The sequence below is a fragment of the Sarcophilus harrisii genome, chromosome 1 (assembly GCF_902635505.1).
Source record: "Sarcophilus harrisii chromosome 1, mSarHar1.11, whole genome shotgun sequence".
NCBI classification, from domain to species: domain Eukaryota; kingdom Metazoa; phylum Chordata; class Mammalia; order Dasyuromorphia; family Dasyuridae; genus Sarcophilus; species Sarcophilus harrisii.
In genome coordinates, this window is record NC_045426.1 from 43866422 (window position 1) to 43891311 (window position 24890).

At 39.1% G+C, this 24890-nt stretch overlaps 1 protein-coding gene across 11 annotated transcripts in view; it reads left to right on the forward strand.

Moving 5' to 3' along the window:
• Positions 1-24890, forward strand: part of ITPR1 (inositol 1,4,5-trisphosphate receptor type 1) — a 386707-nt gene that overhangs the window by 26580 nt on the left and 335237 nt on the right. For all 11 annotated transcript variants that reach the window (XM_031954255.1, XM_031954269.1, XM_031954258.1 and 8 more), the window contains exons 3-4: positions 81-188; positions 3962-4032. In XM_031954255.1, coding sequence (XP_031810115.1) covers positions 97-188; positions 3962-4032 — 163 coding nt within the window. In that variant the 5' untranslated portion in view covers positions 81-96. The remainder of the gene's footprint in view (positions 1-80; positions 189-3961; positions 4033-24890) is intronic.

Sequence of the window (24890 nt, forward strand, 5' to 3'; positions counted from 1 at the left end):
CAAGGCACCAAATGCCTTCCAGTGACATTTTCTCTCAATTCCTAACTTTCTAACCATTAAATATTTTTTTCTTTTTCTAGGATCCTCAAGTAAAAGATGTCTGACAAGATGTCTAGTTTTCTGCATATTGGAGACATTTGTTCTCTGTATGCAGAAGGATCGACAAATGGATTTATCAGCACTTTGGGGTAAGAGCAGCTAATGTCTTATGTGGCAGGCTTTTAAAAAAAAAACTTCATTTCAGTAACCTGTTTTAAAGTTCTATGAAAGGATTTTGCGTGATTGTGATCATTTTTTTAACCTGGTATAATAAATATTATGGTATAAAGGGTGGGATAGTTGACATCAGTAGCTATTTTCTTTTTTTCCTCTTTTTCTTTCCCCCACTAAAATTTTTGTCATTTAAAAAAAATCTTTGCCTCAGAAAGCTTTTCTGAAATACACTAAAACCTGTATTCATAAAGAGTAAAACCTTACAAGTTCAGGAGATGAGAAGGTATAGCTAGACAGCAGTTCATCTGAAAAAGATCTGGAATCTTTATGACTCAGTGAAGCCATAATGTGACATATCATTTCCCAACTCCCAAAAAACTCATGTTACCTTTGACTCCATGAAGAGGGATAAGGTCCAGAAAAGGGAGCTGATAACATCATTTTTCTCTGGTAAGACCACTTTTGTATCTCACTCCTGAATGGTTCATTTTAGAAAGCGTCAAACCTGTCCAGAAGAAGGTGACTAGAGATGCTATATGTGGTATCCTTAGCAGACTTGGAGATGGATAATTATAATTATATTTGGGCATTTGAAGGATTGGTCTTCAAGTGAAGGTGGAGTGACCATTTTTCACTGATATTTCAATATGTACTCAGGTGCTCTCTGGTCATTTCAGATGACCTTTGAGGTTATTTCCATCTTTGAGATTCTGTAGTTTAGACGAAGAGGATTATAATTTGAACTGTAATGTGGTAGCTGAAGTTTTCTGTCTGTGGGGAAAACTTGCAAAGCCAATAATGAAAAAAGATTCCAAGGGGAACAGTTACCTATTTAGCAGAATAGGCTGTTTTCAGACACTTCAGAAGCTATTAATTATATACCAATAACACATGGTGGTAACAATAGGAACAGAAGCCCTGGCTGCTAATTAGGAGGGACTTAATTTGGACCTCTTTGTTGCACTTTTCTCTTAACTGTGACAAAACTGCATGTCTTTAAAGATGTCCAGGAATTCCTGCGCCTTCATAGTGGCCACTTCCTTATCATTCCCAGTTGTGGTTTTATGATATTAAGAGTTTCACCTTGTCCCCAGTTCTCCTTTCCCTCATGTTCCCGAGCCCTCTATATGTCCCAAAGGGAGGTGACAGATTAGAGAAACTGTAGATCACCTAGATATGAGAAACAAGTGACCAAACAGCCAATATTCCTAGATAATCAAGGACTGCCCTTAGTTTCTGTACGTGCCATGGCTTGAGCCAGGGCTGTTGCTTTCCAGGACAACAGCTTCCTTGAAAGCATTTGAGAGAGAATAACTGCCAGCTCTGCTAAGACCCCAATCTAGGGACCATTTGGGGCTTCCTTTCATTCATTTCTGAAAGTCTAATTTCCTGAATATTATTTAAACATCCAGGTGTTTGTCCTAGACATGAAATTATCAGCCTATGGCTCTTTAGGAATGGGTGTCTAAGGAAGAAGATTTACTTTGGCTTTCAGCATTGACCCTTCACTATTATTATTATTGAAGAAAACATTGTTAAAAATGCCCACTGCTATTCCTTCCTCTGGACTGTACTTAGACTTTCCTAAGCGTTCTTGTAGCTCAGTAGTTTAGCTCACAAGTACTGGATGGTGAGTAGCCATTGGAATGAGCAAAGAGATAGTCTGAGCACTATGCCCAGGGTCAGAGTCTGATACAAACTACTTTATGTCACATATATTGCATTTAGATGACTGTCCATAGACCTAGAACTGCAGGAAGCCCTCAGGGCCATCTGATCCAGCATCTTGTTCTGCAGATGAGGGCAAAGTGCTAGAGGGATTTGCCCAAAACCTAGGTTTTAAAAGGAGAGATGTAAACACAGGTCCTTCCTCCCAACCCCCTCCACAATTAAGCTCTTTCCATTGTACCGTGTGGTAGTGGGATAGTGGTTTTAAACTGAAAAATTAGTTGGAGATCTGTAAGCAAAATTAAATTTCCTAAGCACTTACTATGTGCCAGGCACTCTGTTAAGCATTTTGCAGATACCATCTCATTTGATCCTTATAACAATTTGCAAGGGACTCCTGACTCCTATTTTAGAGATGAGTAAACAGGGGTAAACCGATTGAATGGCTTGCCCATGGTCATACAACTAGTAAGTATTGGAGGCCAGATTTGAACTTCTTGACATCAGGTTCAGTACTCTGTCTATTCCACCATCTAGAGAATAACAGCTTACCTTTATATATCTAGTGCTTCAGGGTTTACAAAGCACTTTGCTTATTGTTAACTCATTTGAACACGACAGTTATGAGAAAGTTACTCCTGAAATTCAGAGAAGTTAAATGCAGAGCAGGGTGTCAGCAAAGCCTCCCAGGCTTCTATTCATTCCCATCCAGTATGACCATGTAAATGTTTGGCAAGGCTAATGAGAGGTGAACTTTCCTGGGAGTATTGCTACCTGAAGAAAGAGCCTCTCTCTCCTTCTTTCCTTTACCTTCTTATCTTCTTCTTTGTTCCTCAGAGTTGTTTTAATTTATATTATTATGTTTTCGAATGCATAAAATAAAATACATAGCATTATAAAGAAAATAAATTATTTTTAAATGTAATTAACAAAGTATTTTTTTAAAAAATGAGTTTCCCTGACCCTCTCCGAGATGAGGATCTCTACAATTACTTTTAATTGTCATTCTATTATTTTCTCTCTCTCTGTCTCTGTCTCTCTGTCTGTCTCTGTCTCTTTGTCTGTCTGTCTCTGTTTCTGTCTGTCTCTGTGTGTGTCTCTCTGTCTCTCTCTGTCTCTGTCTGTCTGTCTGTCTCTCTCTCTTTTTCCCTCTCTGTCTCTCTGTTTCTGTGTCTCTGTCTCTCTGTCTGTCTCTCTCTCTTGGTGAGGCAATTGGAGTTGTGTCTTGCCCAGAGTCACACAGCTAGGGAAGTGCTAAGTGTCTGAAGCTGCTTTTGAACTCAAGTTCTCCTGACTTCAGGGCCTATCCCTTGTACTATATAGCTGTCCCTATTATTCTCATTTGTTTGCACAATTGAAGATCTTTTTTTTTTTTTTTTTTTTAACTACAATGGGTTTGTTGAAGGTACTGTCCTTACTGAAACTCCCCATAGCACACGTAAATGTCCACTAATCATTATTTATGCAATGTTTCAATTTTTGGCCAGCATATGCTCAGAAGTGACCTCTGGGTATATCACAGTGCCTCTATGGTGATCAGCTAGGGGAGAACTCATTATGTTTGTGATTAATAGAAGGAAGTCTCTGAGGATTGTGATCTTCCAACATTTTTTCCTAAGGGCTGAGCTCTGGACTCCTGCATTGTTTGGTTCATAGAGACAGTCATGTACTACTTCCTGGTGATTGATGCATTTTATCCATATTCTCTGGATTAAGAAGGGCTTGTGATTGCATATATTTAACCTATGTCAGATTGCTTGCTGACTTGGGAAAGGGGAAGTAAGAGAAGGAGAGAGAAAAATTTGGAACAGAAAATCTTACAAAAATGAATGTTGAAAATTACCTTTACTTGTATTTGGAAAAATAAGATATTATTAAACTTAAAAGAAAATTTAAAAATAAATTGAAAAGAGGAGAAAACATTGATATTTCACATATATCAAAATTTGATGTAATAAAACCTAGCCAACAAGGAAAGAATAAATGTGAGTACTGCTGGGAAAAAAAAAATAGGACTATCAGATTCCTTTTTCCAAGCCCTTCCTCCAAGTTTAATTGATGCTTTTTCCCTTTTTTTTAGTCTGGTGGATGACCGATGTGTTGTACAGCCGGAAGCAGGAGATCTGAACAATCCACCCAAGAAATTCCGAGGTAAGAGAGACAAAGAGCTGATGCTTCTGTCATGGGGATATCAAGTATACTTTGAAAAATGATGGAAGCTAAAACACCAGTATTTTTTAAAGTATTTATTCTTTTCTTGGTGTTTGTCTATTATCTCATTTTAAAACTGTGATGTCAAATTGAAATGTCGTGGTAGCCTTGCAAAAATAATCTCTCTCCAAACAAAAAGTAACATCTGGCAAGTCAAAATAAGTGGATTGCTTTTATGAAGGCCTGGACTATCTGAATCAAACTACTAAATAAATTTTACTAAGTGCTAATTAGGTTTCAAGCTTTGTTTGACTGCATTTATTTCTTTAAAGGAGTAGGATTTATGAACTTGATCATGTGGAACATTTATCTCAGTGCTGTTTGCTCTTTTTTTGGAAATACGGTCTTCTAAACCTGAGAAAGAAAGCTCTTTGATAGTGTTAATTTCTGTAATTTGGTGTTTTGAGTTAAATTGGAGAGAGCAGGGAAACTCCATGACTTGTATTGTTGGGGAATTATTTTTTTTCTCTTCATTTTGGAACTTTCCTTGGAAATTTTTGTAATTCTTCAGAGTGACCTTTTAAAATACATAAGGATGTAACTCTAATGAAAAGTATTCTGTATCTTATTGTTTGTTATGGCCCCAGGAATTTTGTCATTTCCAATTTCTGTTCAAAGACTGGAAAAGATTTGTATTTGCATCGTATATTCCATTATTTAGTAGTACTGACTGGTGAATTAGGACTTTTTTGACTTTTAGGCAAAAGCTGAGGAATGTGGAGGAGAAAATAGTATATATAGTCAGTTTGGAGACAAGCCAAGTCAGCCAATTGGCATAGCACCCAGGAAAGGATTTTCATCTGAGGCTGGATACCAGTTTCGTTCCTTCTCTTGTAGATTCTGGAATTGGTGAAGTAGCTATAGGGCTCTTCTCCTTTGCTATTTTTAATCACAGCTCTCTGTATTTTTATTTTTAACGTAATAGAAACTTAAGATAAGAAACCCAAGATATGGCTAAGTGAACACAATATAGCTCTTCTTAAATGCACTGTTCATCATGCATACTGTAGTACCACCCCTAGCTCCATGAGACTCCCAATAAGGGGGCCCCGATTCCTGCACAGATCTCTGAAGGAATTGTCTAGGGAGACATCTTGCCATATTAAAAGCTTGATCTGCTGCAGCTGGAGCTGGGAATCCTAAGGACAGAAGGAGCCAGCATGAGAATTTTGGAATCTTGAGTCATTAAATAAGTAAAGAAGCAATGGGCTATGGTAGAAAGAGTTTGAGTCTGGGGATGCGCACAGCCTGATGAGGATGATGAGATGCTTAACCATCTAATTGTCTAAAAGGAATTTATACCAGGGTGGGTCAGCTAAACCATTCTTAACTGGAACTGGGAGCCTTGAGGGCTTTCAATCCTCATTGGGAGATCAAGGATTGGGGGCATTATGACATTAAATACCTAGGGTAGTCCAGCACTGGATTTGGAGTTGGGCTCTGGATTCAAGTTCTGGATCTTTGACTCAATAGCTAGCAGTAGGTCTTCAGACCTCAGTCTTCCCAATTTAACAGTTGCCAGGTGACATGAATTGATTTTATCCTCCCTCGATTTTGGAATGGTAAAGGTGGTGGGGGAGAGGAAGAGCATGTCAGTACTTTAGTACAGAGGAAGTCCCCCAAGTAGCTCCATTGTACCAGTGTTCTCACCGTAGAGGTAGCTTTGGCTTAGGAGAAATCTTTCTATGATGGACTGTGGTCTTACATGAGGAGAAAACTGAATGGTGTGTTCTGTAGGGCCCACCCATGCTGGGGTCACATGGCAGGGCTGTGATTTACGGTTTGCATTTCTCTGGGAATTGTTCTTGTTCTAAAGTAAGCTGATTTAGGTTTGTGGAAAAATCTGGTTTCCAATGAGCTCTGCTTAATAAACCTCTGCAAATGTAGGTCACTTACTACTTAAAACCTGTCTGCAGACTTGGATCCTGCACAGGGGCGATGAGCCTAAAGCAGCTTTCCTTTGGGAGCTGGGGCATGCAGGCTCTTTGGGAAGGCCACGCACAAGTGTTAGCCATTTCCAAAGCATTCTCAGAGCACCATTCGTGCTGAGGCAGAATTAATTTTCTTAGGGATGAGTCTTTCTGAGAAAGACTAAGTTAAAAGTCTTCCCTGCATTTTTGGCAGACAAACTGGACCAGTGACTTCACAAAGAATCAGTCCAGTCCCTTGTCTCCACTCACTCCTGGAGGACCCACGGGCTCTTCAGACTCAGCGTGTCCAAAACTCAGCTCTTCATCCCTGCCTCTCCCACCACATAACCCAAACCCACTTTTTAAATGTCTTTTGATGATATCAGTGTCCTTCTAATCCCTTAGGGTTTGAAACCTCAAAGTTCTCTTGGACTCCTCTCTTTCCATCACTTCCACATCTAATCCTTTGTAAAGCCCTTTGGATTCTGCCCCAGAACATCTCTTGAATCTGTCTCCTTCTCTCTCTTCACATAGCTATACATCCTGACCAGTTTTGTGGGGGCACAATGGCATAGTTGATAGAGCAGTAGACTTGGAGTCAGAAAGATGTTACTTCAGGTCCTGCCTCACTTTCTTATTAGTTGTGGGATTTGGGGAAAGTTATTCAACCGGCATTGCCTGTGAAAGGGTGAACTTAGATCAAAGGCTTCCATAGTTCATCTTCTGCTCTAAAGCCCAGATCTTCTATTCCTCTCTAATAGCTGATCAAGCTGTCATTGTCTCCTTTCTCGCGGGCTATTGTAAAAGCCTTATAATTGGCTTTCCTGCTGACATAATCTCTCCTTTCTGATCTGCTGTCCCCATAGCTGCCAAAATAATCTTCCTAAAGGCACAAGACCGACCAAGTCACTCTTTGAAAAACATTCAGTTGCTCCTGATTACCCCTTGGATAAGGTATGAATTTCTTCATCTGACATGGAGAGGCATTTGTGATGCAATTCCAGTTGGCTTCTTCAGCCTTATTTCTTTTTGTTCCTATTTTTGCATTCTGCATTCCCAATAAAGGGAACTACAGTCTGGTCTTCAGACCTTATGTGCCCAGAGACTGGGAAGAGGTTTTTTCATTGCCTCAGACCATCAGTATGTCCCAGATGGGAGTGGGGGGAGCTATTCTTCCAGGAAGTCTTCTCATAGTTTCTTGGCTAAAATTATTCTTTGCCTCCTCACCTTTTCTCGTGTAATTTGGATTTCATCTTTGAGATTTGCATCTCTTCTTGTCTTCCATCATTCTCCACTGTGCATCCTTCCAGTAGAATGGGGAGGCTCCTCCAGGGTTCCTCTGTCTCTAGTGCCATGCCTTTAACATAATAGTCATTTAATGAATTCTGGCTGGGATGTTACAATTTAAGTTCGCACAGTACAGTTCTGTAATCACAGTTCTTTGTAGCCTATTCTCCAGTGACACCATTGCCCACCCAAGTTCAGCATAGACATATGGAAAATGAATGAGTGGAGGAATATCTGAATGCGATGATGGGGCCTTGATATGAGCAGTCAGCAGAGTTCTGCTTAGTCATTTTGCTTTGCTCCATCATTGTTCACTTTCCAGGCTCTTCTCTCTCTTGAGAAGTATTGTTACCTGTTCTTGGGGAAGGGGAAATCCAGCCTCGATGGTACTATGTGGGCTTTCCCTCAGGATGGCATACTATGGTTTGGGAATTACAGAGAAATGAGTGTGAAATGTGTCCTGAACTACAGATTTTGAGGTTTCTCTATTGGCCCCACTTTAAATGTTTGCTTCCTTTACCTTTACCCTTATGCATCTTCCAACATTTATGTGTTCTTGTTAACTGAGCATAACTGTAGTGAACTTCTCAAATAACTTTCATTATTTAGGTACAGAACCCAAACTTTTATTTTGCCACTGGTCATTGATACCCAAGAGAGCATTTGCTTTCCGGTGATGGGCAAAAGGAAATCTTTAAATGAATTGCTATTTTATATTGTTAGAATATATTCCCATCCTGATTACATTTGTAGGAGGAAAGCAACACTGGCTTCACATCTGTTACATTTCAGTCAAATCTTTTGCATTATCTGAATTAATTTTGCATAATAACATTTTCTTTCCAATATTTTCATTGGGCATCTTAGTAATTCTATTACTGTTATTCTTATTTGGATGTGGCTATGTTTCTGAGTATAAATCTTTGTTGAGGAGGATCCTTGACAGGCTTTTTCTTTTTATCTAAGTGGGTTTGAGGCAATAGTCTTTAAAAGAGAAAGTAAACCCACCTTGAAACTGAATGCAGCAAACACATTCTGGCATTTTTCCTCTTCTCTTCTCCTTCTCTAGTAAAATGGTGACCTCCCAAGAGAAGTGATTTTCAAACCAGGAAGGCTTTTGATTTCAGGAGTCTTTCCTTCTAAATGTAATCTGCAGGTCTGTTTGAAAGGTCAGCTAGAGGCTTGGGAATAAGCCCACACTGTTGTGTTGAGAACATGATAGTCATTGTAGAATTTCCTTAATTATATTGGAGCAGAAGTAAGGCTCTCTTTCCACTCCTTGATCTTTGGTTTAGAACAAAGTGCTGTTTGTGGGGCCTCTCAGATGGGCAGGAGCCTTAGGGCCTGATTCTTGACTGAGGCCAGATGTAAGCATGGCAGGGTGACTGAGGAACATGTTTGCCTGTGTGTTTGTGACCCTACCAGGACCTCTCGGTTTAGGAGGAGAAGCTATTTGAAGGTGGGAGGCAGAGGAGGGAAATCGTGGACAGAGGATGGAAAAAATTTGAGGGTGAAAAGGGAAGATGAATAATGAGAATTCAGCTTAACTGGGGAGATGGTGATGATGAAATAGTGACCGTTCTGAATCGGTGATGTCTCACTCTGTTATTTGCCCCTTGTCCTCCTTTTTTGGACTGGACCTGTGATTCTCATTCCTTTCCTGAGGAAGTTCCCTGTGCTAATGAAAGGCTCTTCTTTTGTGCAGTCTTAGATCCTGGGACGCTATCAGGTCATATCCCTTGCCCAAGGACCCGATGCCAGGGTGGATCAAAAGTAGGACTTGAACATGGGTCTTCCAGTTTCCGAAGCCAGTTCTCTAGCACATCACCCTGCTTTAATGAACTTCTTGTGGCTCATTTTATTTGGTACCAAGAGGAGGCTTTTCTAGAGATGTTCAGAGGCCGTTTGTCACATAGAAAGGCCATAGATGGACATAGAGCTATATCAGCACGGCAGTCTAGTGAGTGAAGTGACCTCCAGTTTCACTGTTGTCTTGTATTTCATTTCTGTGGATTTCCATTTCCCACCAAGGTACCTCCCTGTCTCTGCTACCTCAGAGGGATGGCTGAAGCATAAGGTTACATAATAGATTTGAAGGTTCTTTGAAAGTAAAAGCAAGTACCTACTTTGTGTACTGTTCTAGAGCATTGGTGCTATCAAGTTAAAGTGTAACGGGAGACCCGCAAACAAGGAGCTGGCATCCTGTTGGCTGTGGGTCAGGGGTAGGTTCACCCTGTAAATGGCTGGATGTGATTTAAAGAGGAAGGATAGTGTATCAGCTAAGGGGAGAAGGAAAGACTTCCCATGTTAGGAGGCACAAGGAATTGTTGAAGGAACCAAGGGATTCTAAGAGGCTGAGATAAGGCAGGATGCTCCCCATTTGGAGCTTTTTAGAGCAATATCTAGTACTGGTGCTGCAAGGAGTCTTGAGTGTATTGCCAGAGATCCACAAAATATCATAGGCTCTCATTGACAGAGTGTCCACAAAGATGGCGTGGGGAGTTGGGTTGGATCTGCACTTACAGCCTTTCTAGCTTGGACTTGCCAGAGTTTGTGCTCTGTTAGCATGACTTTTTGGCTCCCCATCATTAAAATGGGGCCATTCATACTCACATTGCTCATCTCCCAGGGATGCTGTCAGAAAAGCACGCTATAAACCTTTAATATGTGTGAGTTAATTTAGATCAGAGGACTGGGAGATCTAGAGCAGGAAAGAATCTTAGGTAACTTCTAGTCCAACACTTTTGTCCTCCTTTCTCCTTCTACTTTCTAGAAGAGGAAACTAAGACTCCGGGGTGTTAAAAGACCATAGTAGTAAGTAGCAGAGTTGAAATTTAAACCTAGGGTCTCTGACTCCAAATTCATCGTGTTTTCCCCTGAAACACTCACTCTCCATCTCATATACTAATGAGTCATCAGAATAAGACTTTAATGGAAGCTAAACAAGGAAGGATTCAATAAATGGAGCAGATTGACATTCTAGGCAAGTTTGTCATAAAATGCTGAGGAATGATTCACTCTGGGAAACAAACCTCTGGACTTAGGTGCGTGCTCTTCTCAGAGAGCCCCGAAGCTGCCTGGAGTGAAGCTTTCCCAAATTAGGACAATCCTGGAGACACAGATCTGGCAGGTGACCCAGCATTAGCTTGGGAAGCTCAGGTGAGGATCCAAAGGGCTTAAACTGAGCCCTGGCTGCAGCCAGAGGGTTCTGCGGCAGGTGACAAACAGTTTCTGTCCTTACTGGGTTAACTTTGTTGCCAGCCACCCGCCTTCACCCACCAAACATTGTTTTAGCCGTTGCTGAGCAACAGTGTCCTTCTCCCCCCCCCCCTTTTCATTTTGGCAAGGCTCTGAAGGAATGAACCCATATCTCGTTTAGATTTTAAAATACCCACATGGAGAAAAGAAGAGAGAGTTGACATTTTGGTTGTTCTTTTGATCCTAATCAATGACCTAAGGTGTTTTGTTTTGTTTTGTTTTGTTTTTAGTGATATTGATATCAACACTTATTTTAACTAGGCATGTGGAAGTTAAATGTGTAAAATCTGGGTTAATTTTAGTTTTAATTGAAATATGAGCCTTGAGACAAAATGAGAAGGGATTTTGTGTATATGGGGTGTGTGTATGTGTTTATATACAAACACACAGACATATGTATATATGTAATATTTTTTGGGTGGGGGGGATTGCAAATATAGACTGATGGAGAGTCTCTCCCAGTATTCTCTTATTCACTGAAATCACTTCAAATTTAATAAAAAAATTAGTGGGTTGCTTCTAATCTTCATTTCACATTTACCAGACAACCTCAGCCTTGCACCAACAGACTCCATTTAAAGGGAATAAAACTGTAATTTAAATTAATTCCCTGGGCAACATATACCATTCCCAGGGTGTTATGCAACCACCGAGTTGGTGCATGTGGTGTGATTATGCTATATTCCCACACAGTGAAATGTGTCGCCAACTGTGCCCCTGCCTCCTTGCTCAGGAACTTGAGAGGATAGGCAGAAGGCTTGGGGCTCCCTGACTGGGGGCTGCAGGTGCTTTGCTGTCTAGGGTGGCTTTCTCCAGTGAGATCTGGGTCGCTCAAGTGCTGGATGTACTCATGATAATTTCACATGAAAGCCTTGCTGAAAGCTGCTTTTGATAGGCATGGACTTCTGAAATTTTCTGTGGTCACAGAAAAAATCTCAAGCAGCTCCTTTGCAGTAAAGCTTTCAATGCTACAAATTTGTGGAATTAAGCCTTGAAGTTTAAAAAAAAAAAAAAGACATTTTTCCCCTCTTCCTTACTTCCTCCCAAGATAATTTGTCTCCCTAAGTGGTGTTGATTCTGCTTCCATAGAATCCAGCCTCTTCTTTTTACTCACACAACCCTTAGCCTTGGATCAGGGACCTCCTTACATCTTGCTTGGACAATTCTTTTAGTCTCCTTTCTGCTCACCCAACCTGCCATGCCATCCTGTGATCTGCCAAAGCAGACCTCCTCAGGCCTTACAGGTTGAACAGGTCACTCTTGCTTAGAAATATTCACTGCTCCCTGTTGCCCTGAGTTGGAGATAGACTTTTTTGCTTGTTTGTTTAACATTTAAGATCCTGTCTAGTGTTTCTTATGTGTTCAAGCCTTATTTCACATTACTGCCCTTCATAAACTGCAGAGCTAAATCAGGCTTTTCACCATTTCCCCAATTCAATGAGAGTCAGGCACTATGGCCTTCTGTGTCTCCTTGACTTCTGGCATTTCCTCCTTCCTTCAAGGCTCAGGTTGGGTTCCATCTCTTCCATCCTAAGGATCAAAACACCTCAGTACTCTTGTCTGATTCCTCCCTCCCCCAGCTAATCATATTTTCTCTCACTTCAAGTTTTCTCAGCACACGTTGTATATAATCTTCTGTGTTATATTCCAGCTTACCCATCCACCCACAAGTATAATACTTAATTATATATAGAATTATAAGTATAATGCTATAATAACCATAGGGTCACACTGTTAGGACTAGCAGATAAGAACCTTGGAGTTCCTCTGGTCCTATCTACTCACTTTCTAGGTAATGAAAACTGGAGCTAGAAAAGTTAAGTCATACATCAAGATCCTAGAGGTATTTAGTGGCAGATCCAGATTTGGAATCCAGATCTTCTGACTCTAAATCCAGTGCTCTTTCCAGTTTAAATGTGTTTCTTACACATAGTAGCTGCTTAAATAAGTATGTTGAATTGGTGCCCAATTTAACCTATTTGTTGTTTAATCTTTTCAATCATGTCTGACTCTTCATGAACCCGTTTGGGTTTTCTTGGCAAAAACCATGGGATAGTTTGTGATTTCCTTCTCCAGCTCATTTTACAGATGTGGAAACTGAGGCAAACAGAGTGAAGTGGCTTGCCCAGAGTCACTCAGCTAGTAAATGTCTAAAGGAAGATTTGAACAGGGCTTTCTGACTTAGGTCCAGGACTCCATCTACTTCTCCACCTAGGCGCCCTCAAGGATCTTGCATTTTAAAAGGAGAAGGTGACACTTAAAAGGACACTAAAAGGGGTAGAGAGGAGGAATGTGGTGGAGATAAAGGTACCCATGGAGCTTTGGGGGAGTTGGGAGTGCACCTGGGAAAGAAATGAACACTAGGATCTCTCCTCCACCTGGGTGATCATGCTATTCTCCTGATTAAAACCTTTCTGTGGCTCCTCTTTGTTCACAAAGATTCTACTTTTTGGTCAGGCATGAAAAGCCTCCCTAATGTTGCCATTTTCAGCCTTCATATGTCGCTCCCTTGCTAGTATTCCGTTTCCCAGCCAACCTGGACTGATTCTCACTGTCTCCCTGTGTGTGCTGAGCTTTGACATCCCTCTGCCTTTGATCATCCTGTTCCTGGTGGCAGTGATGCTCTCCCTAATTTCCCTGCCAGTTAAATTCCTTACCTATCCTTTAAAGCTCAAGTCAGATGTTCTTTCTTCCATGAAGTCTCTTATCATTTTCTTCTTTCCCTCTCTTCTTTCCAAGGGAATAATAACCTTTCCCCTTTCAGACCTTGAATGACCTCAGAGTTCCTCCTAGGCCCCAGTCATGTATTAACAATCAACTTTGTGTGTACCCAGCTTCCCCAGTGGAATGTAAGTTCAATGAAAACAATAAACATTTACAAGACAACCATCTTTTATTAAGCATTTACTACATGCAAGGCACTATGCTAAGGGCATACAAAAAAAAAAAGAAAGAAAGAAAAATGAAAAGGAAAGAAGGATGGATGGATGGATGAGGATCTATGAGGAATTTACTGTCTGGTGGGGAAAAACAATACCTGACAGCAAGTTTGAAAATGAGGAGACAGAGGGGAAAATAGTGAGGATGGGATGATGGCGGAATGGAATTTTGAATGTAACGAAGAGTTTGCTGAGTTTCTGAGTCCTTTTCTCATGGAAGCTCTGGGAGGTTTTGGCTCATCCCTAGCCTTCCATTCAGAGGCAAAGGGACTCCTGAGTCCTCTGATGAGATGTGGGTGCCAAAGCAGAATCGTCACATCCGCTGTGATGATGAATATCATGGTTATGAGCTTTTCTAGGGACACAGGATGGTAGAATCCACACAGCAACTGGTAGGAGCTGAAGGCAAGGACTCTGCTTGATCACAATTTCACATTTCCCCTAGGAGCTGTCAGTGTTGGGAGCATGCAGTTGGCTCTTAATAAATATTGAAGTATCCCTCAGAATCTGACTCCGTGGTCTGCTGATGAGAATGTCAGAGCAGAGATGTCAGACTGTGCCTGAGGCACTACGGAGTGTAGGAATATCTCCATGTTGGACCCCGAGTCAGGAAGGCCCAGGTGAAAATGCCTTCTTGGACACTCACTAGCCTGAACAGGCAGGCCACTTAAAAGTCTTTTACTTCCTCATCTATAAAACAGGGATAAAAAAAAAATACAGAACCTTCAGGGTGTTCCCTACCAGATTTTACTTAGCTTCACACAGGATGATATATGTAGATATACTAGAGAAATAAAAATCAATTCTTTATTATTACTGCTACCTTGCAGCTAAGGTTAATATTAACTAATAAATATTAATCTAGTTAACATCCTCACTGAATAATCCCTCAGTTCAGTCTGATTCTCTTTGTTCTGAAGCCACATTCACCAAACAGCCTCTTATTCCTGATCAGGTTTTCCCAGGTAACAGAATAGTCTAAAATATGTACCCTGGTTTCCGGCCCAGAGTTTCTAAACATTTTTTCTTGTGCTGGATAAATGGCATAAATATAAGTAATGGACTAAATTTTACGACAAAAATTCTTCTCAGGTTTTATATATTTCTGTGTATAGTTAGGAAGGGTATTTCAGATGAGGTCCACACTGGGGTTTTTCCATGCTGAAAAAATTATACATCTGAGTCCTCTCTGCTTTCCCCACTTCAGGAAATAAGAGCCACAAGCCTGGCCAACTCTGGATTGCTAAAAGTAGGGATTTTAATAAATGCTTATTGACTGACTGACATTCATTGAAGATAATCTTTCCTCCGTTGCTTGGCCGTAGTCTTGTCACCTATGGAAGCAGTGGGCAAATGTCTCCCTCTTGAAGTCTTGGTAAAAGATAGCCACTAGTATTTTTTGCTAGACCTCTTCAGTCACAGGAACTTTGATGTGTTTTTTGGACAGACCATTCTTGGCTTCTCTGAAATGAGTTTGAAATTGGAAGACTCCAATATTGAAGTTGTCACTGCACTAATTCCATGATTTGGGCTTCTTCATAGATACAAGGGGCCTTCAACCCTGAGAACATCATATCTTGGGTGGGACTGGACTTTTAGAATCTCTAGGTCTGGAACCTCAACATTCAATACCCCTTCTCCTGGGAAACTGAGCCCTATGAGAAATAGTTCATGTAGTTGAGAGCAGACCTGATGGGTCTCAGTCTGGGCAGTTTGGTGAAGCTTGTGGATTTCTTCTCAGATGGGATATTTAAAGGAAATACTAAATTTCAGGTGGAGGTTAGTGTAATTTTTTTTCCCCATCCTAGTACATGACCCTCCTGAAATATCTTAACAGTCTTAGTTTAAGAATACCCGACTTATACGTGATGTGTCGCAGTGTTCTCGACTTGAAATCAAAGAGACCTAAGCTTAACTCCAGTGCTTCTCAGTGTGTGACCAAATGATTTCACCTTTTCAAGCCTCATTTTTCTTATTTGGAAATTTGGGTTAATAATCATTCCTTACCTCACATAAGGCCCAAAGTGAAATAATGTTCTCAATGCCCTTCTTTTTAGGTTTTTCCTGGACATCTCTCCCAGGGGTATAATGATAAATGTTTAATGATGAGTTCCCTTGGAGGAGGGGGGGAATAACATGTACCCACATGACACACTTTGAAGTTTAATATATATTATGAACATTTTTCTTAAGTCTAGACAGTCAACAAAACAACAAATTAAGCTCTGGTGTGTAGTGTTTGCTAATCCTGAAAATTTACCCATTGGTAAAATGAGCTTATTATAGGCTGGCCCCAGCATGCTGCTGCTTATCTCCCCCTTATGTCAGCTCCTTCAGAGAAGGGATCATTTCATTCTTTGGTGTTGTATGCCGGGTACCCAGCATAGTGCCTCTTAAATAAGTGTTGATTAATTTCAATTTGTTACCATTTATAATAAAAATATACAACTTAATAATTAGCATTTAAATAGCACTTTAAAGTTTGCCCAGCACTTTATAGACATTGCTTCATTTTATCCTCACAACAACCTTGAGATGTAGATGCTATTTTTATATTTTCATTTACAGAGAAGGAAACTGAGTCCAGGAGAGGTTAAATGATTTGCCCAGAATCACACAACTAATAAGTATCTGAGATAGGGTTTGAACTCAGGTCTTACTGTTGCCAAATGCAATTCTCTGCCCTCTGTGCCATCTAGCTGCTTCTACTGATGTGTTGCGGAAAGTAAATGGGATTACAATATGTTTATAGTGTGGTTTACATATTTGTTTATAGTACAGTATTTTTCTCTAGTGTTTACAAGTCATTTTCTCTCTTCAGGGTATAATTTTCCTTGGCATCAAGATACCTAGGAAACCAAATTTGGGCCAGGAAGTTGCTAGATTAACACGAAATTAGGACACAGTTTAATTGAGGGGTTTTTCAACAAGGCAAAGTTAGAACCTGCTCTGGTCTCTGTATTCTGCTACAAACTATGTGCTATCCTTGTCTGGATGTTAGACGTCCAATCTCTCTTCGTTGGCCAATTTTCAAAAACTAGACAATCTGTTTGCATGTCATTGCCAGAGAATTTATTTTTAAAATGTCATCATGCTTTTTGATATATTACAAAATTTCATTGGTTGTATTTAGGTAAATTGCCAATGGAGATGTACTTTTAATATTCTCAAATATCCCATTTTACATTATGAGGCATCTGGGAAGATGTGTGGCAAACAACCAACCTCATATTTGGTTTCTGTGGCTTTATTTTTAATTAAATTTTTTTTAGGTACCATGTTTTTAAATTTTTCCCCTTCCACTGGGAGAAAGCAAAGTAGGAAAGGGGGTGAAAGAAATAAAATCCTTATAACAAATACACATAGTTAGGCAAAAAAAAAAAAATCCTGTATTGTTAACTTCCAAAAATGTGTCTCATTCTATTTACACAGTCTCTCAGCTGTCTGTTAAGAGATGAAAAGCAATCTTCATCATCAGTGCTCTGAAATCATGCATTAAATCTGAGTTCTTTAAGCTTTTTCAAAATTGTTCCTTTTTATGATGTTATTGTCAAATTATAAATTATTATCTTGGTTCTGTTAATCTCACTCTGCTTCAGTTCATATAAGTTTGATTGAAGCATCATACAATTTTCTCTGAAGCCTTCTCTTTTATCTTTTTAATTTTTTTTTTGAGGTAGTAAGGATTAAGTTAAGATTTGCTCAGAATCACCCAACTAATTAGTATCTGATGTTGGATTGGAATTCAGTTCCTTGTGGCTTCAGGACTGGTGCTCCACTCTAGCTGACCCTCTTAAATCATTTCTTCCAGGACATTATTGGTGTTATCTAAGTATTAGTAATAGCATCAACAGTCTGTCTCAATTTCTTATCCCTTTCCTACCCTTCATCTAGACCTTGATCTTTCTGCTTACGACTATACCTGCTACGACATCTCCTAGATATAAGGAGATAATGATTAGTCCAAACTCATAGTTTGTATTGGTGAGAAGACTCCTGGAAAACTTTGTCGAGTTGTATGGACTGTGTTTTTATAAAACAGCATTAACAAACTGAAGTTCCTTCTTAGGATAGTGACTGGAATGGTGCGAGCTTGAAACCATGCCATATGAGGCAAGTTTGCATGACCCATGCATTATGTATTTAACTTGGTAAAAATGAAGACAGAAATAGAGTGGGGCCATGATAAGAGGCTCTTCAAATATTTGAGGGGAGCTATGTATTACTTAAGGCCAGCACGTTCTCATACTTTTTGGTCTCAGGAATCCTTTATGCTGTAAAAAATTGAAAGGGTCTTAGGGTTTCCCAGCGCCATGTGGACTATCCTTTGAGAACTTTTGCTGTCTCATGCTTATGTTACCACAGACACAGAGCAGTAATGTCATGGGGGCATGAAACTGTATATAAGGATCCCTGAAGGCTGCACTTAGCCTTAGAAAGCCACATGATACCATTATCAGTGTTATATTGTATTTCTGTTTATATTGTTGAATATTTCCTAGTTAAATTGTACTCTGGCTCAGGCAGCCCTTGGGAATTCTTTGGGCCACATGGGGGACTATAGGCTGAGTGTTTTGAGACCTGTGTGGTAGAGGATAGAACTAGGGGGGAAGTTACAGATTTTGATAAATTTTAGGAAGAACTTCCTAACAGTTAAAAATGGAACAGGGAGCCTTGAAAAGCAATGAGATCATAAACACTGGAAGTGTTCAAGCAAAAACTGTATACATGGCCATCTTCTGGGGATGCTTGGAGAGCTGTTTGGTTTTTTGTTTGTTTATTTTTTTACAGTGATTGGGAAGTTGGACTGAGTGACCTCAAAGGTCATCTCCATCACCAAGATCTCATGATTCTGTGTTTTCCTATAAAACAATGGAATGAGTCCTGCTGGCTTTGCTTCCTGTAGAAGCACTGACCAATATACATTTGAAACTGGTACAGACATATCTCCTCAAATGTACACCTATCTGGCAAAACCTCTCTGATTCCGCCTTATTGATGGAAAGACCACAGATTACTAATCAGATATTTAACTTGGTTGCTTTAAAATGTGTGTGTGTGTGTGTACATGCCCATGTGTGCGCTGTATATGTATGTGTATATAAATACTATATATGTGTGGGTAGATATATACATATATATAGCATATACACACATATAGTATATGCATGAATTGTTTTTAAACTCCTGTCTCTCCAATATATTTCTAATTAGAGATCTTGCTAAGTTTACTCTAAATGAATAGAGAAGGGGAATTTGTACTTAGGAGGACAATTTTATATAAAAAGGAGATATGCTGCTATTTTTAAAGAGTTTTTGACTGCATGCTTCTTTCAGTGTTTACCTTGCAAATCCTTTCTCCATAGAGAAGACAAAGATAAAACTTAGTCCAACCTAAATTATCACAGATTCTTAACTGGTCAGGATTCTTTTCTGTTTCCCATGTGATCCTAAAGCACTAGGACAGTAGGCCTTTGAAATTAACTGTTCTTTCCTTTATTTGTATACTTGATGTTCAGGACTCCATGGGGTTAATGTGCCCTTTAGCGAAGATTTCAACCCAGCTTTCTGTCTGGACTTGAAGAATCTCATGAAAAGGGACAATTTCATCTTAACTTATGTAGCAGATATTTCAGATGTTGTGTCAATAAAGGGGGTAATCTCTCTCCCTCCCTTCCTTCCTCCCTTCTTCCCCCCCCCCTCCCTCCTTGTGTCCTCCATCTCTCTCCCTTTCTTATTCTCTTTGTCTTTTTGTGTCATCTGTCCATCTCTCTCTCATCTGTCTATCTCTGTCTCTTTTTCTCTATGCTTCTCTCTCTGTCTCTTCCCTCCTCTGTGACTCTGTGTGACTGTCTCTGTCTGTCTGTCTCTGTGTCCTCCATCTTTCTCCCTTTCTTATTCTCTTCCTTTGTCTGTGTTTCTATCTGTCTCTCTGTGTGTGTGTATGTGTGTCTTTCTCTATTTCTCTCTGTCTCTGTCTCTCACACACATACACAGATGCATTTTGATAACACTGATAATTGGAAATGGCATTTTGTCCTTCATGTTTCTGGGGACTTGAGCTATAAATTGGAAAGAAGCCCAGTGGTCACTTCCTGTGTCCTACTGAGACAAATGGTGGCCCCTTCTCCTCAGAGTAGAAGGTAACTAAGACTATTAAAAGAAAAAGTTTCAGAATTTTTGCCAGTATTTATTAAGTCATGGGGCCTGGGACATTGGTGTGTGGGGCACAGGGATGGTAAGGTGTGTGTGTGTGTGTGTGTGTGTGTGTGTGTTTTATCTTTTTAGAAGTTAAACTTTTGTTTTTAAAATGAGACTGCTATTAACCTAAGACAGAAGGAAATCATGACTCTTAGTTGCAGCTGTTTGAGGTTCAGAGAGACTCAGTGCTTGTCTGTCACATGCTCACTCTCAGCTAGCAAGGCTCCCTAGTAAGTGAGATTTGAACCCTGACTTTCCTGATTCCAAGGCCAATATTCTTATTCACTGCTCTGCTCAGCCTCATGGAAATGGAGATCAGGGATCTCCTAAAGAGGATCATTTTAGATAGTCCCAACTTATTAAGCAAATAATGTGAGGATTTCTCCCTAATTCTGATGGTTTCTTCCTGCTGTATTTGAGTCTGAATTTGTATTTTTCTGAGTGGTTTGAAGGAGATTTTTAGCTATGAAAATTGTACAGGAGGGGCAAGTAGGTGGCACCTTGACCTGGAGTCAAGAAGACTTCAGTTCAAGTAAAGCTCCAGATATTTGTTAGTTATGTGTCCCTGGGCAAATCATTTAACAGCTTTCATACATTTTCCTCATCTATAAAATGAACATAATAGCACCTGCCTCTCAAGGTTGTTGTGAAGATCAAATGAAATAATATTTTAAAAATACTTTGAATATTAGCTGTTTTATGTACTGTCATCCTCATTCTTATTATGACTCTTAAAAATATTATGCTGACACTTGACCTATGAGCTGATTGGATTTATGTTTGGGACCAAAATCTCATGGCTCATTTTCTTCCTCTTCAGATCCCTCACACTCCCACCCTACCTAGGATAATATTTCAGATAAGTTTGAGAATGAAATGACTGTGTATAAGTTTACCCATCAAGTGGAATGATAGGCCTTGTAAAAAACTTAGCTTTGGCCTTGTAGACAAGAATGCGGTAGTTTTGTTGCCATAGTTTCAGTGAAAAATCTGACCTTAGCTACAATAACATCCAGTTAGAAAGAACTAGCTAATCTGTTTTCTAAAATTAGTGTTCGCTAGTACATAAGCCAGCAAGAGCAGGATATTTAATTAAATATTATACTTAGTTATGGAAACCCAAGGGAATGAAATGCCTTGATGATTGAAGGAGAAAAAAACAACCATGATGCTCCATTCCTGGACATTTTTCAAACTCTTGAGAACTTTTTTGTTTTCCTTTTTGTAACTGGATTTTATTTTGAGATAATTTTTTCCTTGGAAGAAGGAATAGGTGAGACATGAGCAGAAAACTGGCAAAAGGAAAGCATTACTTTGAAAAGCTCTTTTTTAGAGGGTGGCGCTCCAGAGAATGCTTAAAAGTGAAACAATGTCATTAATGAAATGCATTGGAGAATTACTTCACAGCTAAAATTTCAGGGTTTAAAATTTGAACAATTAGCAACATAGTGTTTGGTAAACTCTTAATCTCTTAACCAGGAAACAAAATATATGTTCGTCAGTTAGGAAAAAGCTAAACAAATTGTGATATATAAATGTAATGGATAGGTTATGACTCAAGTGGACTCAAGTGTAGTGGTTTAAAAAATAAATATTTTATTGAAAACTTAATACAACTAACCAATCAACACTTGTTTGTAATCATTTATATTTCATCTACATTCAATGAATAAAATATCATAATCCTCCCCTCATATTCCCTATTTGGTCTCTCCATCTTGATCCCCTCTTGCCTTCCAGTAAATATACTCTTTTATGGCAGATATGCTGAACCAGGAGAAACAAATCATCACATTGGCTGAATGAGGATACAAATGTAAGTCTAGTTCTGTATCTCAAGTACATTACCTCTCTGCCAAGGGCTGGAAGATATATATCATCAGTATTTTGAAGCTATGTTTTTCTCAGTGTTTTGAGGTCTTTCAAAGTGGTTTGCCTTCATATTCTTGTTGTGGTCATTGATGTATAAATCATTCTCTTTCTGTTGTCCATATATTATTTCATATAGATTTCTCCATATTTCACTGATCAGTCTTTTTTTTTTCTTGTGGCTCAGTAACATTCCATTATGTTCATGTACCACAATTTGTTTCACTGTTTCCTAATTGATGAAGGTCTATTTTGTTTTTAGTTCTTTGCTGTAACATAAGTCCTCTTATAAAAATTCTATGGTACCTATAAGTCCTTTCCCTATGTCCTGAATTTTTTTGGGAGAATAACATGCCTACTGGTAGCATTTCTTATTAAAAGGGTATGTATAGTTTAGAAGTTTTGGGATAGAGTTTCCAGTTGTTTTCCAGAACTGTTGGAACAATTACTGTTTTCCCATTTTTGTCATCTTTGCCAGCTTTAAGGGTGTGATGTGAAGCCTCAGAGTTGTTTTGATTTGTGTTTCTCACTTTATTGGTGACTTTTTCTCTAGAGCTAAATTTAACCAAGTTAACCAATTTTCTCTTGCAGTTTTCTCAAATGGTTGTTGATAATCTTGCATTTCTTTGAGTCTTTAAGTCTTTTACCATTGGGCGATGGCTCTTGTCCTTCTATATTTACATCTGTTTTTACATATATCATGGATATTAGAGATTTGTTGGAGAAATTTGCCATGGAGATTTTTTTTCTCCCCAGATAATTGTGTGAAGATATTCTCCTTCATGGCAGAAGGCTAGTAACCCATGCTTTCTGTCACTGCAAAATTGCTGAATATACTGTGATCAGCATTGTCCTCAGGAAGCTCTGCTGCATTCTGTACTTTCAGGTCTTCTCAGAGTTCTTTAATCCTGTCAGCCTGAGACTCCTTATAGCTTTTTCTATAGTTCTGCTCACCAGTAGTCATATACGTCCAAAGTGTTGTTTGACCCTGTGCTTAATGTAACACTTTATAAAGCTCTTTGTAAACCTTAAAGAATGCTAGAAATTTGAGTGGTTCTCCATCTCTCTTAGCTATTGGATCACTGGAACGTAGATTACAGGTGAGAATGGCCTTAGGGCTTAACTAGCCTAATCCTTTTATTCTTTATTTCTTTGGGGAAATTAGGTCTAGTGATTTATGTGACATAATCAAGACCACATAGGTAATGAGGTGTCATTTGAACTCAGGATCTCAAGCGTCAAAGCCAATCTTCTTTCTCCTTCACTATGCTACTCTTTCAGTTTGTATGGCATCTTACTACTGTAACTGTGTTTATTATAAACCTAGGCTAAAAAGTTTTGACAGTGTAGTATGAAATTCACCATAAATTGCTACAATGTCATCTGTACAATTCCTCTTGCTTACATCTTTTTATAAATGAAAGCAGATTTCATCTTGGCTGAATTCTCTCACTTCTCCCCTCCTTTTCTTCCCTCTTTTTTCCCCCTCCATCCACAGTTCTTCATCCTTCTCTTCATCTTCCCCTGCCAAGCTTTCTTTCTACATCTTTTTTTTCAAATCCTCATTTCCTTCTACAAGTGCTCATTGACCTTTTGGGAACTTTTATCATAGTGTTTAAACTTTCCTACTTTGAGTTTTTTCTATGTTGGGGATCTCCTCATCAGAATCATTTTACTATCATGATCAATAACTTGCTTTTCAAAGTTATTCATTATAAGACTCATTATAAGACATTATATGACACTGCCCTTGGCATCATTGGTTTATCAAATTCTCTTGACTTGGGGTTCTAAAACTTCCCTTGAGTAATCTGGTGTTTTAAAAAATGTATATAATTAAAAAAAACCAATAATTCCCAAATCCCTAGTTATACTGAAATATAGTGGTCAAAAAATCCATGTTCTTGACCACCTACAAAGTTATACACTGAAACTTCGGGAAAGACTATGGTCTTGAAGAAGTGTTCACAGTCTAATAGGAGATGAGAGAGTTTCTTGGTGGATTATTCGTGAAGAGTTTTTAATCCCAGACTTGCTTTTCCTCTGCTGCTCAGCATACTCCACCCACCATCTAATCATGATGTACTCAGAATCCAAATTCACTTTAATATTATCCCGAGAAAAACATAATTAGGAAGCCTGCTGCACAAAAGTCACAGTAAGCATCTAAATACCAAAATAGAAGTCTTCCTTTATATTTTGGTTTTAAGTTACCCATCCTATTCCTTTTCATGGCCATGGATGATATGAAGTTCATTACAGTAATGAAGTAGTATCAAGGATGTGGGGAAGGGTCAGATTTTGCTGCCGATGGCTATAATAGGGGAAGAATTAGCATGTCTTATTGCTATTATATCATCATGTTGTAGGAAGCAGCTTAGCATAGTAGACAGTGTATTGTTAGACTTGGACGCAAGAAAACCTTAAGTTTCCACTTAAGCAAAGTGGATCTGGGGCAAATCACCAAAACTTTTTTTCTCTCTTGCCTTATTTTCTTCACCTGTAGAATGGGTTTATGCTTATGTCACATTATTATTATAAGGAAAACACTGTTTTCCAGACTTGGAAGTACTATAATAGTTGCTGTTATTATAAAGTCTAATGTCCTGAAATTCACCATTCATGGTTAGCTATATAATTTAAGAGCTAGAGATATTAGTGTAGTTTAACCCTCCTGTTTCATAGATGAGTGTGTGTGTGTGTGTGTGTGTGTGTGTGTGTGTGTGTGTGATGGATCCCTTTGACTATTTGGTGAAAATTATAGATGGCCCCTTCTCAGAATCATATTTTTAATTACATAAAATAAAATACATGGAATCATGAAGGAAATATATTCAGCCTCTTCTATCAAGTAGCAATATGACTTTAGATAAGTCATTTCCTTTCCTATCAGTTTCCTCATCTTAAATACCTTCCCTCTAGTTTCAAAATTCTACTTTTCTGGAGGGAAGGAAAACATTTTTCCATAGGAAGAGCAGGATCATAAAATCCTAATGAAACATAATCATCTATCCATGGAAGGTTGGATGGAAGGAGAGATAGATAGTTCATGGACCCCAGACTAAAACCCCTCTTTGGTGCATCAAGTTTTTCTCAGTATCACATATTCTATCCTCAGTCTGTTAGGGAAGCAGTTCTCTTCAATATGTATATACCAAAGAAAAGTGAGTTCTTTAAGTAGAGGAAGCAACACACATGCCTGTTCTTGGATGTTAATTCCCATAATTACAAATATGGTTGTTCCTAACAGTGGGTAATCTAATAAATGCTGGGCACTTAATTTTGAATTTGAATGCATGTGAGAAGTGTTCCTAGGGCTTTTTATTTGTGCCTT